Here is a 15,879-nt window from a genome sequence, read left to right as displayed (position 1 = left end):
AGAAATTCACAGTATACTCAAAGATCTTTCATTTTGGACGATAGATACCTACCTACTCGTCCAAAATTAGAGACCTTTGAGTGTATATTTTAAGATTAATTTATCCAACATCGATCGGTCCTTTTGTAAGCTTATCGTAACGAGCTACGCCGTTCCCCCAACCGTGCCAGGATACTTTTAAACCAACAAAATGTTGCCAACAAAATTTATGGCTTCTATGCTACCATATAATTTTTCCTTTTTACCATCAAATATTAAATGCAAGAATATCAGGAATCATTACAATGAAAATAATTATAATATTGTGTTTATTTATTTGTAAATGTATCCTATTTCATTGTTATAATATTCTTTATCATCTTCATCAGTTATTGACAGACCTTTTGTAGGAATGGAGCATTAATTTTTACAAAAAAATGCCGAAGTGTTTTTTATACTAAAGTAAATTTAATGTTCCATTGGAGGGACTTTAAATTCATTTTATTTTAACATCACTAGCAATGGACAAGGAATATCCTGAGCACAACCTGCAGATGTCAACTTTTTACAACATATACGAACGAAATTTGTTTTCTTGAAGAAACCCTTTTGATTGCGGAATAAAATTCACAATTCATCTTATAAAATATTCTAGCTTCAAATATTTTGGATAAACTTGTCGACTTTTCGAGAAATAGGTAAGAACCTGTCGATTGTAATTAATATTCTAACCAAAAACAAGAAATAATTAACAGTATAAAATGTTCTAGATCTAGCTATCAATGTTTGAATAAGCTTGTCGAATTTTCGAGAAATTAATAAAATTTAGACCTGTCAGTTGGAATTAAGTAATGTTTTAACCATAAACAAGAAATAATTTGTAAAAGGTTGTTTGTTATTACTACCAGAATAATTTAATTTTTCCTAACAGAGTTGAAGATTTACTTGTATTATTTAGAATACAAGTAAAACTTCAACTTCAACAAATTAAATATAATATTCTTTAATTACGGTATACAAAAGTATCCTATGTATAATACATAATATATCCTATGTTTTAATAAGTTAGGATATAAATTACACATAACAAATTCATAATAATATGAAAAAAACAGAAGCTAATAAAAAAGAAAAGCATAAGATTGCATAGCATACATTATTACAGAATATTCATTATAGGGTAGATAGATAAACAATTTTAATTAACTGAAATACATTGTGAATATATAAATATGTTCTAATATCGATACCTATACCAATTTTATAAAAAAAAAAAAAACTTATTAAAAAAGAGAAAAATTATTGGCTTGTAATAAATTGAAACACAAAAACTACTCAACCTATTTAAAACATTTTATACATCATTTTATAAAAACTTAGAGATCCTTATGAAAATTACAATAAAGAAACCAAGTGTATCAAAAATTTGAAATCTCAGATTTTATATTATGCTAGGTGTTTATAACATTGATAAATTTTTAGTTTTAAAAAAGAAGATAGTTCTCAATCCGGTTGTATTTTATTTTATGTCACTATTTCCATCAGTTATAAACGGATTTGGAATATTCTTTTCTTTCTCTGAAAATATATATGTACTTACAAATAGGTTCCATATAAATTTTATCAAAATCAACTCAGTAGTTTAGTTTGACAACAAAATAACTGGTTTTGCCGATTCTAAATATTCTTTCATCTATAGGAAACTACATTATCAGCGACAAACATGGGGTTTATTTTATTTAGAAAATAGAGATCTTGTATCTTATCTACCCGTGCAAAACCAGGGCGACACACTAATCTATGATAAATTATAAGGCCAAGCTCCGAAACCACTTTAATTATATACCGACTGAACAACTACGTAATAGACCGCAAACTTGAAACTCATAGGTTCACTTAACTTGAATAATTGCCACCGTTGTCCAAACTCCGGCTAGCCTTAGCCTGCAAATGTGTCTAATGTACCTATACCCCAGGTAATGCAGCTCACATACGGTCGCGAGAATCGAACGATAAAAGTTAGCGAATTTTGCTGTTTTCATTTACCAACAGCAGTCACAGGGCAGCAGCGTACCTCTTAAAACATCACCAAAAGTCTAAATACTACTAGTAAACGGCTGATATGATAATATGATAATGTCTCTTTCCTCAAAAAAACTGATAACAAAATCATCTGACTTAACCTAATATGAATTTTAATTACCATTTACCTTTTGCCGCTAAAATTATAAAACTTTTTAATTTAAATTAAAGGACACGAAGTTGTAATGAAGTATTTATTATTCTATCCGGCGACTAACTGACGGTTCCTATATTAAATGCTACAAGAGCAAAATGGATTCAGTAACAAACATGAAGTAAATTTCGTTCATGAATTTTGCGTGCTTAATGTTAGTTAAACGTTGCGACTCTGTGTCTCGGGGTTAGTCTCAGGTTAATAGTAGCTAAACTTAACTGTATTAAGCTACTCAGCTGCACTAGTAAAGCTTTGAACGCAGAGAACTAGGTAGGTATGTATACATATAACTGTTTACTTAATAGATAAGTGATAATGCCCTCTCTGCAGTGCATTATGATGCACTTTTAAATCATATTCGACTATTTTTGACGTGGGATCTAAAACAAGAAAGTGACCTTACTCATGTTATAAATATTGTTTGTTACACACGCTTAAATTACTTATTTTTAATAAAATTTTACACAATGACCATGTCATTAGACTCCGTCTATATTATCTGTGATTCCAATAAGAAATGCAGATTGGAGCTGTTTTATTACTAACTGTATCCCGCGGCTTTGTCCGCGTGAGTCAGTACAAAAATATCCATTGTTCTAAGTTAGGATATAACCTACGTGTATATCAATTTTCACTCAAATCCGTTCAGTAGTTTTTGCGTAAAATAGTAACAAACCTCCATTTATCCATCCATCGTCATTACAAACTTATTACGCTTGTATTATTCGAACACTTCTGTACGCTACAGAAATTGTTATGATTCTTATGACACTTACCACTTCTATCTACTTTAAATTATTATTTCAAGTAGAAAATTAAAATGAACTTTAACCTAAAACTTTTATATGATCATACCCTACATTCTCTCTTATACCATACTGTCTAAATCGTAATAAGGCGTACAACGCGATTTCAGAGATGTTTTCTCCCACGAACACTCAGGCTAAGAAATGAGCTCCCTGCCGTGGTTTTTACAAGAGACTACAGCGTGGGGTTCTTCAAAAAAAAGATAAAGGGGGGTAAAGAGGTTTCTTCAGGGTCGACAACTAGCGCGTAATACTTCTGGTATTGCGTTCATAGGCTACGGTAACCGCTTACCATCAAGTGTGCCGTTAGCTCGTTTACCACCTCAGCGGTATAAAAAAAAATTATACGTATTGAAATAAAATTAATCAATATAAATTTCAAATCTTAGAGTTGCGACTCCTAAACAAATGAGGTACTTGTTTTGTGTAAACACTAAAAAGATAATTCCGATAACATACAAGAATCATTAGCATAGATGAAGACGACATAAAAGCTAACGGTACGAGGGGAGACGAAAAAATGTCCTCACTAAGTAAACTGGTAATTTGAAAGACACAATCTCTCCACATTTGATCTCATATTCTTAACGATCGGGACCCAACCCAATATTTTCACCATTTCCCTCCATCAGATGTGTTTACGGGTTTCTTCAAACACTTCGCCGCATTTGTCCCAACGCCTTGTACAAAAGGTATCTTGGCTATTTGGTTATTATCATAAACAGACATATGTATACTGTATATGTTTGTATATATATATATATATATATATATATATATATATATATATATATATATATATATATATATATATATATATATATATATATATATATGTCTTTGCATGATATGTAAATACCTTATATTGCTTTCTATTTGCTTGTTCTTACGTTGCACCTTCAATAATATTTTCTGTTATTCCTCTTTACGGTTAACTGATTGAAATTCTCGTTTTGCCTGTACTTGTGTACCTGTGTGTCGTAATTTAATGAACTGATTTGAGTTATTCTTTACGCGATCGATAGGATTTACTCCCGTGTTCGTCCAATATGCATTTTAATCATTATTTAAAATGTTTCTTTTTTTATTTTGCAAAATAAATTTTCAATTTTTTTTATGCAACTTAGAATGGTAAACAAGCTGACGGCCCACCTGATGGAAAGTGGTAACCGTTGCCTATAGACATGAGCAGTACCATGGACATAACAGAGTATACTGTTTCGCCCGTGATACTCCCTATGCGTTGCCATCCCTGAGGACTCAGGTGTTATTCCTCTGTACCCAGTAAATTCACGCCATATCCCACCCTTCAAACCGAAACACAGCCATGCAAACACAACTGCTTCACGGTTGAAACACGAATGGGACAGAGGTACCCAAGCAGTCGACTTTTGTACAAAGTCTCCCTCTGGTTATTAAAAGTATTGTTCTCCTTTTACTCTCCTTAAACCTTGAACCCAAAACCTCAAAGTCGCGATAATCAAACCGCATCAATGACACATTACATAACTACCATCATTTAAAAAAACTACTTTACATCTCGTCACTATCTGCTTCTTCTAAACATTACTCAAAATACGAAAAACGTCTACGGAGAGCAGATTTGCTAGCGCACATAACTATACCAATTTATTATGTTGCCCACTTGTGTGGTTGACTGTAACAACGGTCTGTACCTAATGAAGACAGATCCGAGCTCGTTCTGTTTGCGTTTTTATATTGTTCCTTCAAAGAACTACTCGCTTGTGTAACAAGATTTTAACGATAATATACTGGTCTGCTCTTTATTTTGCTATCTAATATGAAGAGAAATAAAATTAAATTATTTCCTTAATTCTTTTGTATTCTGCAAGATATGAACGTATTATTAGCAATAGTTGTGTATATTCTGCACAAGATAATATTTGTAAATATGACTTATTTGTAAAAGGATTAAATTTAATTAATTCTACCAGCTAAAGTTTTTATTTTATTACAAGATGGAATTGCTCTTCATTGTAAATGATGATAGAATCTAGGAAACTACTGTTAATTTTAATTATTTCTATTCTCTTTATTTGTATAACAAATATTAATTAGTATATGTAAATAGATTTTATAATTGCATACTACTGTATCATTTCATGAACAAAATCTGTCATACATATTAGGATTTGTTTTCACTTCTTATGGAAATGGGGTATAGGACATAAGGGTTCGTAAACCATCACAAGGACCACCATCATAAGCAAATGAAGTTATCACGTGCTCGTGATGCGCCCTAGTGAACATCGAACGAGATTCTGGCGCAAGACTTTTTCTCAAAGGTTCCTAAGTAGGTTGTTATCTCCAAGGTAAATAGTTAACATCCTAATAAAACATGAAATAAGAAGTAAATATTAGTGTGTCTATAGATAGACCATTGCTGTATAACGACGTACGCGTATATCGCCCTACATCTGCGATTAGTGGACAAAGGCTACCGTGCAAGGTCTGTGTACAAAGACATAGTAGTACACACTAAAAAAGTTCACTTTGCCAGTTGGAACATCTTACGATATCACTACTCAAATAATGCAATAATAACAATAATATTAAAAAAAAAATCCCATGATTAGTTACATATATAGATGGATAGATACTCTTTATTGTTTCCTCCATAAAATTACGATAGTAAACTAATAGAAATAGTTATTTTTACATAAATACAAATTCTCGTATAATGTAGAAATTCGGTAATAAAATAAATGTAAAATATGAACATTCTCAATTACTACCTACGCTTAAGTGTGAAACTTAACCGTATGTAGTGATTAAGAAGCAAAGATACTTTAAATTCGAAACATTGACATTACTAATTTACAAAGTAGTCGAAAAGAAGATACATTTAATAAAAGTGTCTTGATACATTTTCGAGAGTTAAAAGGATTCAGATGGAAAAACATTTCCTCTAAATTTATTTATCGTTTAGCTCCAACCAGGGCGTGCAGAGTACTAAGTTACGTCACTTACAAGCCTGTAATACTGGTGAGGCAGTAGCAAAAAGGTCGTCGAGTCTCTCTCGTAAACTGTGTTATCTATGTCGTTCCAGCGAAAAAATCTCATTGCACAATCTTATGAAACATGTGAGTCTTCTTGCAATCTACGTTTTTTATCACGACTCTAATCCTAAACGAGGTAGTCAGAGAGAGAAAAACGTAGCATGTGGCTATCGAATATTTTCACGTGAATTTTAGCACAAGGCCTAGATGAATTACACCATCATCTCTCAGTTAGATTTATTAAACAGTTACGGTAAACATATGAAAAATTTAAGCGATATTAAACTGAAAAGAGGAATAAGAACTATTATTATTAAGAGCATTATTTAGTGTTTTTGTTATTTTATAAAAAATATTTATCTTTAATTGGCTTAAATCCGATTCGACATAAATGAAATCATTCAAATTAACAAATCACATAAGCCTTCTACAATTTGAAAAAAATATATACAAAATCATATTCTAATAATTAATGTGTGATTAAAAAAATTACAAAACAGTCCCATGATTTCAGAACATCCGTGTTTGGTGTTTCATTTTAACAATAAATCGTTTCCGAAAACGTTAGTGTTTTCGTGTTGTGATATATTGCCACCATTTATAACTTTTTAACGCGATTTTCCTAACTTCCGCGTTTTCGTTGTTGTAAAATTAATTAAATTATCGCCAAAATGTTGTAAAACAACCCATTCCTAAATTTTTGTAGGTCATACTCGTATACTACGTATCTATAGGATGTCTTGTATCAATATTTGTTCTTCACTTTTTCAGTTTCACTTTGTATTTAATTTTTATCATCTTACGTCCGACTCTGTTAACTGAAAGAGAATGCTATATAGCATTAAGTCCGTCTTTTGTACCAATTATTTTTCGTTCACATGACAATAAAGAATGGATAAATAAATAAATATATAAAACATTCAGATCAACACCATCTAATATTCATGAACACTAATATTTATTTATAGAGGATCACATCCTGCAATCTTTGGAAAGTGAGACAGTGTATCAAACCACTACACCATCAAGGTCGTGAAATAAAATTACACGTGTATAAGGAAAAAGCCATCACTTCCCACCCTAATATGTACGTACATCGAGAGTATCGTAAAAAAACGAAAGTTTGTGATATCAAACGCTATCTCGTAAGAACTTATATTGTTATAGTCGTATTAAACTTTTACAATGTCTCCTAATCGAGTTTTCATTATTCCGAAAGTCATTACAAACTGTCGTTTAGTTTACGGAAGTGTTAGGTCACATTAGAGTTTGGGGGGGTCAAGATTAGTTAAATTGACTTTTACTTAATTATGTACACTTAACCATATCCATTAGGTGTCTATCGATTTAATATAATTGATGGATCCTTGTCAATATTGGAGGTTAGGGTCAGAATTAATATTCATTGGAACGTACCACGGTATTGGTGCTGATTCATTTACTTGTTTGTGCCAAGAGAATCCAAATAAGTTGATAGCAATGCCGACCTTTAGACGCTATTGATTTGTATATATGTAATACATGGACATATTACTTAATCTAGTATCTATCTATTATGATCTTAGCACGTGTAGAAGTGTTTTAATTAATTCAAAATTTTTTTATTAATTAATAAAGCGAAGCATAAGTCACGCAGATTTATAATCTGCGATTATTTATCTGACCTCCAGACCACAATTTGTCTAAACTGTCTTCTGATAATAATAAAAAAACTCTACTTTTGGATGCCTCATAATTTTCGGTAGCACGGCACGATACCGTATTATTTTACCGTCACGATACAGTAGGAGAGCAAAATGTATGCGTTTTTAATTTTACTCGATGATATCATAAACGTGCACAGCATAATAATGTCTTGAATATGCACGAAAATTTAAAAGTATCTCTATATAATTACCGGTATTTGCTCTCCTATTATAAGGTGACAGTAAAATTGCATAATATCCTGCCGTGCTATAGTAAATAAAAGCACCCTTTAACTTACTCAGCTATAACGCTTTTGCTAATAACCTACTCCACAAATGTGTGGAACAAATTTTTGTAATATTGCCATAACATCTTATTGTACCACATTTTGGCAACAAAACTAGATAATTCGTTCGTTCGTTTGTTCTTTCATTCATTCATTCAATTTCTTTCATCCTCTGCCTCTAGAAAACTGTAATAAAGCGTAGCCTAAAAGATAGGTAAACTTTTTAAGTAAGTGTTCTACCAATAAAAATATTTTTTTCCAAAAGAAAAACAAATCGAAACATGATAAAACACTTGAAGACATTTACAGCGTCGTGTTAGTATAGAAAGCTCAATTTTTTTGTCACTTCTTAATAAGTATTTCTTTGGAAAAGGTATACTGTTTCATTAATAAAACCTATAAATGGAATGTAATTTTATTTTCACTGTTTATATTAGATAATTATTATACTAGCATCGAAGTGACACCGCAAAACTTTTTGTTAAAACGAAAATCGCCGCGGTATTTAACTTCGAGACGTCACAAAATCCATAAAGCCTCGTTATCAATTGAGGGAGGGAGACTACAAACTTGTGAGCCGAAGATCCTTGCTGCGAAGTTCTACGGCAGGTTTTATCTGATCACTACATTTTGCTGGAATAGTATCCATACAAGCATTATACCTAAATGTGAATTATAAACTTTATTGTTAGAGTTTGTGCTGTCTGTTGTAGCGTACTAATTAAAAATCATATTTTAGTTAGTGCTTATCTACATACATAGACTATATATACTAATTAAAACATTTCCTATACATTTCAAACATGCTGTATAAAATAATATCAACATACAAAATACAACATACGGACATTCCGGTTTTAATTAGCATTTCGGTAGATTTATGAAATTGTAAAGCGGGGTGCACAATATATGCATGAGGACAACATGGTAACCGAACGACCCCACAGGGACAGTGTGCGCTTGGTTTTATTTCGGCCATAACATAAGCGGTACGCGGAATTACTTTTTTGTATTATTAAAAAAAATATATACGGGTATATCTTTATTAAGTTCTTTGAACTTATTTAAGAAATAAACACCACAGTAAATTATACTGTTGGTATTAATATTACAAATTCGAATAAAGCTCCAACGAATGAAATACACAAAATTATACTCGAAACCGCGGGTATAATAAGGGTTTACTTTCTATTCCCGCTGCTAACCGCTCCATACATTTCATTATGACGTCACGCTAATTAGTTTTTTAATGTTCCCTCAGAGCTCGATTAGGGGAGACCCACTTAACTTTATCGTTTCATATTTTATTTATTTTATTCCGTTGTCATACGGCCTCTTTATAACAAAACCGCTTTATTATTTTAATTAGAGTATAATAATGGCTCCCTTTATGCGAAATGGGATATTAGGGAAAATATTTATGACTTATCAGATATTCATTTTGAATACTTTCAAGTTTTATACGCAATGGTTTGGTAATTGGCAAATTCGAATGTTAAAATGTAACAATGATCATCATCATCATCTCCCTACCCTTATCCCAATTATTATTTAATGTCGGCATAATATGTTTTTTTCTTCCATTCTTCTCTACACTACAATGACTGCGCATTGCCGCATTCACTCCCATTCTGACTATAATATCATCTGTCACACAGTCCAATCATGTCTTTTTAGGTTTTCCTCTGCCCTTATAACCATCCACATTCATACTTTATCTTTACCTTTCCTAAAACATACTCCTCATCCCTGTGCATCACGCGTCCATACCAGGACAGACTCCTTTAATGTAACAATCATATGATCGAAATCCAACGATGGTATTCGTGGCACTTAACATTTGTCTCTATTCATGAAACCCATGTTCTATGTTTACACCTTGAAATAATTCATGATTTTCTTACATAAAAAAAAAACAGCGATAAATTTTTATTAGTTCAAATTCAAATTCTGATCATCTTTATTCAAATAAACTTGTTTACCAGCACTTTAGAATATTTTTTTTTTATGAACGCAGGGTTCAGAAAGTTATTGTTATCTGTTGAGAAAAACCTACAAGAAACTCAACAGTTACTATTTTAAATCTTTGTTTATATTATGTGTATTTATTTAAATGTACTATGTCTAAAATTACATGGTCATTAAGCCCTTACATGATCGACTAACACCATGTATATTTATAAGATTAGCTACCTAACACTATATGCTGTACGCGCCAGCAATCTAATCCAAAAAGAATTATTAAAATTGTTTAACCTCTTCCTGAATGTTTACATTTCTAATTTTTTTAAATGGAGTGCTGACCCCGCTTGCACTATCGGTAGATGCTTGCGGATTACTAGTGATAGGTGATGACGAAGGCAGGGTAGTTAGTCCATCGTGAAAATTCTACAATTGTTAGGTCTGCCTGATAGGTATATTGGTAGCAATGGAGCTGTTAGAACCATCTACTAACATTCTCTTTCCCCCTTTTTTTAAATGAAAAATAAAGTATTTGTAGATAATAAAAATCGCTCATAGTGAAATTTGATTAAGCATTGAACTAGTGTAGTTAATCCAGCGCTATCAATGCGAAATAAAGTCGTGACCCTATCCAGCGACATAAAACTGACATTTTAAGAAATCTCCGATTTTATCGCGCGCCATCGAAGCGTTTCACTTGTCGTCTCTCCGTCAGTTTGTACGTCACAAATGGTCGTACGCTTTTATGAATATTGTTCACGCATTACCGAATACTTTCATTTCTATATATAGTTACAACGTAATGAAATTACACAATCGACTGAGTAATATTATCTTTCTATAATATATATATATATATAGCAGAAAAAAATAGACATATAGAAAATAACTATCGGTAGAGACGTTTTCGCTACGCACATGAGAAAGAAAATGACGTCGAGCAATGCTGTCTCATTCTACCTCTTGCATATGGTAGCGGAAACCTATCTTTATTACCTTTACCTTTCTCTATTTATCTAGAAAGAAGGTAATCAATCGGTGAAGAAACTTATAAGAGAAACCTATTTACAGTAAAATTGTACATAGGCGTTCCACGGCCATTATTCTATGGTATCTATGAAATTGTTTATGTCCATAGACGACGACTACGACACTCTCTAAGGTAGAGCGTGAACTTATTTGTCGTTTCAAGTCTCATAAAAAAATTAAGGAACTCTAGAATTTTAGAAATCTGTTTCATCATATCAGCCAATAACTGTCCACTATTGAACATAGACCTCCCCTTGAGGGGTTTTGCCAGTAGTTTCCATGCTTGGTAGACGGGCTGGCAATCGTAATTAGGCTTTGGTAATATTTTAAAAAGGACGCTGTTGCCCATCCCTCGACCATTGAGTTCCCTTAGTCGCCTCTTACAACACCCACGGAAAAGGAATGATTGGTCTATTCTATGCTGGGACCACGCTGAAAATAATTTCATAATAAACACACATATAATAAATCTATTTTTTATTTTATACAACTTTGAATGGCAAACAAGCTGACGGCCCACCTGATGTAAAGTGGTAACCGTCGCCTATAGACATAAGCAGTACCATGGACATAACAGAGTATACTGTTTCGCCCATGATACTCCCCATGCGTTGCCACTCCTGAGGACTCAGGTGTTATTCCTCTGTACCCAGTAAATTCACGCCATACCCCCCCCCTTCAAACCGAAACACAGCCATGCAAACACAACTGCTTCACGGTAGAAACACGAATGGGACAGAGGTACCCAAGCAATCGACTTTTGTACAAAGTCTCCCTCTGGTATTTACAGTTCATTTATAAACTTATAAAGAATATCAAGTCTAATAATTATGTTTACTTCTTGTAACGAAAGCTCCAACTCTACTAAATACGATGTTATCATATACCTATTAGTAAAAATGAAATATCGTTAAGCAAAAATATATATTATTCCACAGACATAAGGTACTGTTTATGTAATTTATTCAATCAAGAGTTGAGTGTTAAGACTAACTCGGTTTCATGACAAAAGCCCTTTAATGAGAGCTGCGATGTACTGTTATTTCAGACCTCATTTAGACTGAAATTAAACCCTCGAATGCTTTAGTTGGATAAAAAGGTCTGACTTTAACTCCATGAACATTGTCGTGTTAATCAGAATAGAACTCAAAATAAAAGAGTTAATTAACTAGAAGTGTGGACCATATGTTATGTATCAATGGGGATCATAATTATAACTATGTCACTATTTCTATCAACTCCATCAACTGCCAACCTGCAAATTGTAAACCTCACCATGACAACTCATCGTCCATCAATCCGCATTAGAAAGATCATGCTCTCAGTACCCACTAAATGTTGAAGCCCAAATCCATCATCCATATTATAAGTTAACCAGCTGCAAACCTTGGCATATGCGAGCGTACACCAAAAGCGCAAACGCAAGTGCTTGGGAACTCAAATCCAGTACATAGCACAAAAAAAAAAAAAAACTATGTCACTATAATTATAAATAGAGCTAATGAAAAAATAACTCTAACGATGTCCTGGTAATAAAAAAATGGATTCTACCAGAAGGGGATTTTGTACAAGTCGTCTGCTTGGATTAAGTACCTCTATCCCACTCATGTTTTCCTAGTTTTTCTTGTGAAGAAAAACAAAGCATGATGGGCACTATTGGCGTCTATATATATTTGGCATTTTTTTAAGAAACTTAAAATTGCAATCAAGCTTATAGCTCACGTGATGGTAAGCAGTATATGTCGCTTATTGACATGAACAGTAGACAAATAGATACTTTTTATTGTTTCTTCCAAAAGATAACAATATTAAACTTGTTATTAATAGTAACATAGACAAAACAGAGTATACTGTGTCACCCATGATACCCTTCATTCAAGTAAATGTATAATTCGGATTCCACATCCAGAAACTACTCTGTAGAATTAAGCCGACTAGCAACTAATACGCTAATAGATATGTAAATTCTTTCAATAAAGTATCGCATTGTAACACAACACACACTAATAAGGTAAAATGGAAACTTTGCTTGCTTTTAACATAATTGGGTTTACGTCAGATATTCTTGTAGTTCGGAATAGACCGATAGAAATTATTATTAATAACAAACATAGCAAAAACACGAATGAATATTGTGAATTATTTTTGTCAATTGTCTTCAAAAAGAAATAGGCTCTCAGTTAGATTGTATTTTATGTTTGTTACCTCATAAGTTTGTTGGTTTTAAATGGATTTAAAAAATTCTTTTTTTTTTATCTGAAAGGGTATATTTACAGATTAATCTCGTATTCTTTTTTGTATAGTAATGTATAAAAATAAATAGTGAATATTATATAATAATAAATTATATAATTTGAAACTTTATATAAACGTGACAATCCATACTTTCATGTTTTTTAACCAATATAAAGCGATGGAAAAAAAGGGATTGCAAGTAACGGAGACTAGCGGTCCCACTTAGCAATATCAACCCTGTCAGGTGTACCCTCACGCTGTCCCTTTGGAAACTATCAATGAATTCTTGATGAATTAACCACAATGTCACGAAAACCGACTCCCTTACTTTTATCCTTATCTATCATCCCTCAATAGGGGGAAAAGGGTTCTAACAGTCCCATTGCTAGCAATATACCCTATCAGGTCGACGTCCACGCGGTTTCTTCTAGAAACCATCATGGTTAATTCTTATTAAATTCTTCACGATGGGCCGACTTCATCCTCACATAACTTCTATTGCTGGTTCCCCGCCAGCATATACCGATAGCGCAGGCGGGGTTACCATTCCATTTTCACCTATTAAAAATCATTCATCAGTAGTGCTCCGCCAACGTATATCGATAGCGCAGACTCCTATCTACTTAGTTGGAGTTACTATTCCATTATCATCCTTTAACAAAATGATAATTATAACATTATTTCTGTTGTTTCAGGAGTGGACGACACACACAAGTTCCTAGGGAACGAAACGCACACAGACTACTTCAGATTATTGTTACGAGACGGGAATTATCTCCTAGTTGGTGGCAGGTGAGTGCTTTTGCAGTTGTATAAATAGCGATTTACCTGGAGAAAATTAAACTGGAATTTTACAGTCTCACTAGAAAAATGTGAATACAGGTTATGCTTTTCTCGTGTTTTTTTAAGGATTATCATGGAATAATTCAACCACTTATGCTTACGATGTAAAATGGCAAGTCACTAGGGACAGGACAAGTTAAGGTTTCCAAATACACGTTTTTTATTTATTTAATAACAGGTATTGGCAACCTAACACATTTTTTTATACAAGCAATAGCACCCTCTGTCTTAAAATTCCTATCTGAAGAGACGTATCTTTGTCATCTACTTTTTATTTGTGTAGAATAAACGTTACCTAAATTTACCATTTACTTTAATCTCCTCAACATCCAGACTACAATCAAGAATTCGCTCAATAGGTCACTAGTGCAGTTGAAATGATGAGGCTGATGTCAGTTAACTTATCACGAATTTACTATGAAGGATTCCAAGAGGATCATGTGGAGACCGACCAAATATAAATTACTAGCAATTACTTGTTTCAGTAATAAACCTTTTGCATTTGAATTTCATTTTGAATTATTTCTGTTAAATAAGTGTTCATAATAAAAAATTTGATCATTAGAAAGAAATATTTAGGTATGTTAGTGGGTTTAAGTTCGTCAGTAGGTTAGTTGGTGTCGCATAAAATCATGTACCATGTCATTAATTTTAATGCACATTTCAACCGCCTTACGGTGAATTAAAAGAAACTGAAAATAAACTGTTTTGCAAAAATAAAATATGAAGAGATGTTCTACGTTCTTCAATTTGAACTAAGAAAAACAATTGGTATTCCAACGGAAACAACCAACTACATACAGGAGAACCACGGAAACTTATACTCCTAGTAACACCTATTTCGTTTTAAAAGACTCAAAGTTATACATTCAAATGAGATACTTAGTTATTTGTTTTTCCAACTCCACTTCAATTCGTAGGAAAGTTAGGGTTACCCTTAACCGCTGTGACTGAAGCGGCAAGAACGTGCTGTATCTATCCGAGACCGCAGAGAGCTAACTCGAATGCACATCTTTTCTCCCTTTCTATCTAAAAAGAATCCAAATAGCGCTTTCTCGTTTGCATTTATAAAGATTTTTGGCTTGTGTTTGGATGGAGGCAAGACGACTTAAAAACACCCCTCGCTCCCGCCGGCCTACAGTCGCCATTTTATTACGGTCTCGTGACGGGCGATTTGTCGATAACAATTTATCGATGTTTAGAGTTTCGAAGAAAGTTGTAAATGTTCCTCTTTCGTCGTTGTCCAGAGTATTTGTGGTTTTATGTCGATGCCGTTTGAATCGTTTGATGTCTAGTACTTGTTTCATTTTGTATGATGAAAGGTTAACTGTTTGTTGAGAAACTTTTTTGTAACTAGCCTATTTCTTTAAGAAATATGTATACAATAATACTTCTGTACTGCAAATGCGGATAAGTTTATTTTTAATCTCTGGCATTACTAGTCAGATTTAAAAAATTCTTCTTGCTTTTAATACTCGTAGCTCATTTTGAGCTAATCTTTATATGCACCGCAACAGTAACTACAGGCATGTTAGTGACTGCTCAATATGCTCTCACTTATCTATTTATTTCCCTATTCAATGCTCTAATTGGTCAACAGCTAAATATTTATTTTGTAAGTGTTAGTCGCTTTGCCGGTCATAATGGGTACTAGGGTAGTTGTCGCTAATCCATAGAAGGGTTTACGGGTGACTTGTTGCAACTCTTATATCAACTTCAATTTACAAAATGGTGGTTTAAATTTTTTAAGTTTTACAAAATGTATCTGTGGCTAACAATACGTGTCGGAATCTATAT

At 32.9% G+C, this 15,879-nt stretch overlaps 1 protein-coding gene across 4 annotated transcripts in view; it reads left to right on the top strand.

Moving 5' to 3' along the window:
* The window catches only part of LOC113521698 (semaphorin-1A), a 536,733-nt gene that overhangs the window by 450,283 nt on the left and 70,571 nt on the right, over positions 1-15,879 (top strand). For all 4 annotated transcript variants that reach the window (XM_031910000.2, XM_031909999.2, XM_026907327.3 and 1 more), the window contains exon 3: positions 13,935-14,031. In XM_031910000.2, coding sequence (XP_031765860.2) covers positions 13,935-14,031 — 97 coding nt within the window. The remainder of the gene's footprint in view (positions 1-13,934; positions 14,032-15,879) is intronic.

Source organism: Galleria mellonella, unplaced genomic scaffold, assembly GCF_026898425.1.
Source record: "Galleria mellonella isolate WM207_F2 unplaced genomic scaffold, CSIRO_AGI_GalMel_v1 utg63, whole genome shotgun sequence".
Lineage (NCBI taxonomy): Eukaryota > Metazoa > Arthropoda > Insecta > Lepidoptera > Pyralidae > Galleria > Galleria mellonella.
Note: the sequence above shows the minus strand (reverse complement) of the source record. Positions and strands in the feature narration are given on the sequence as shown.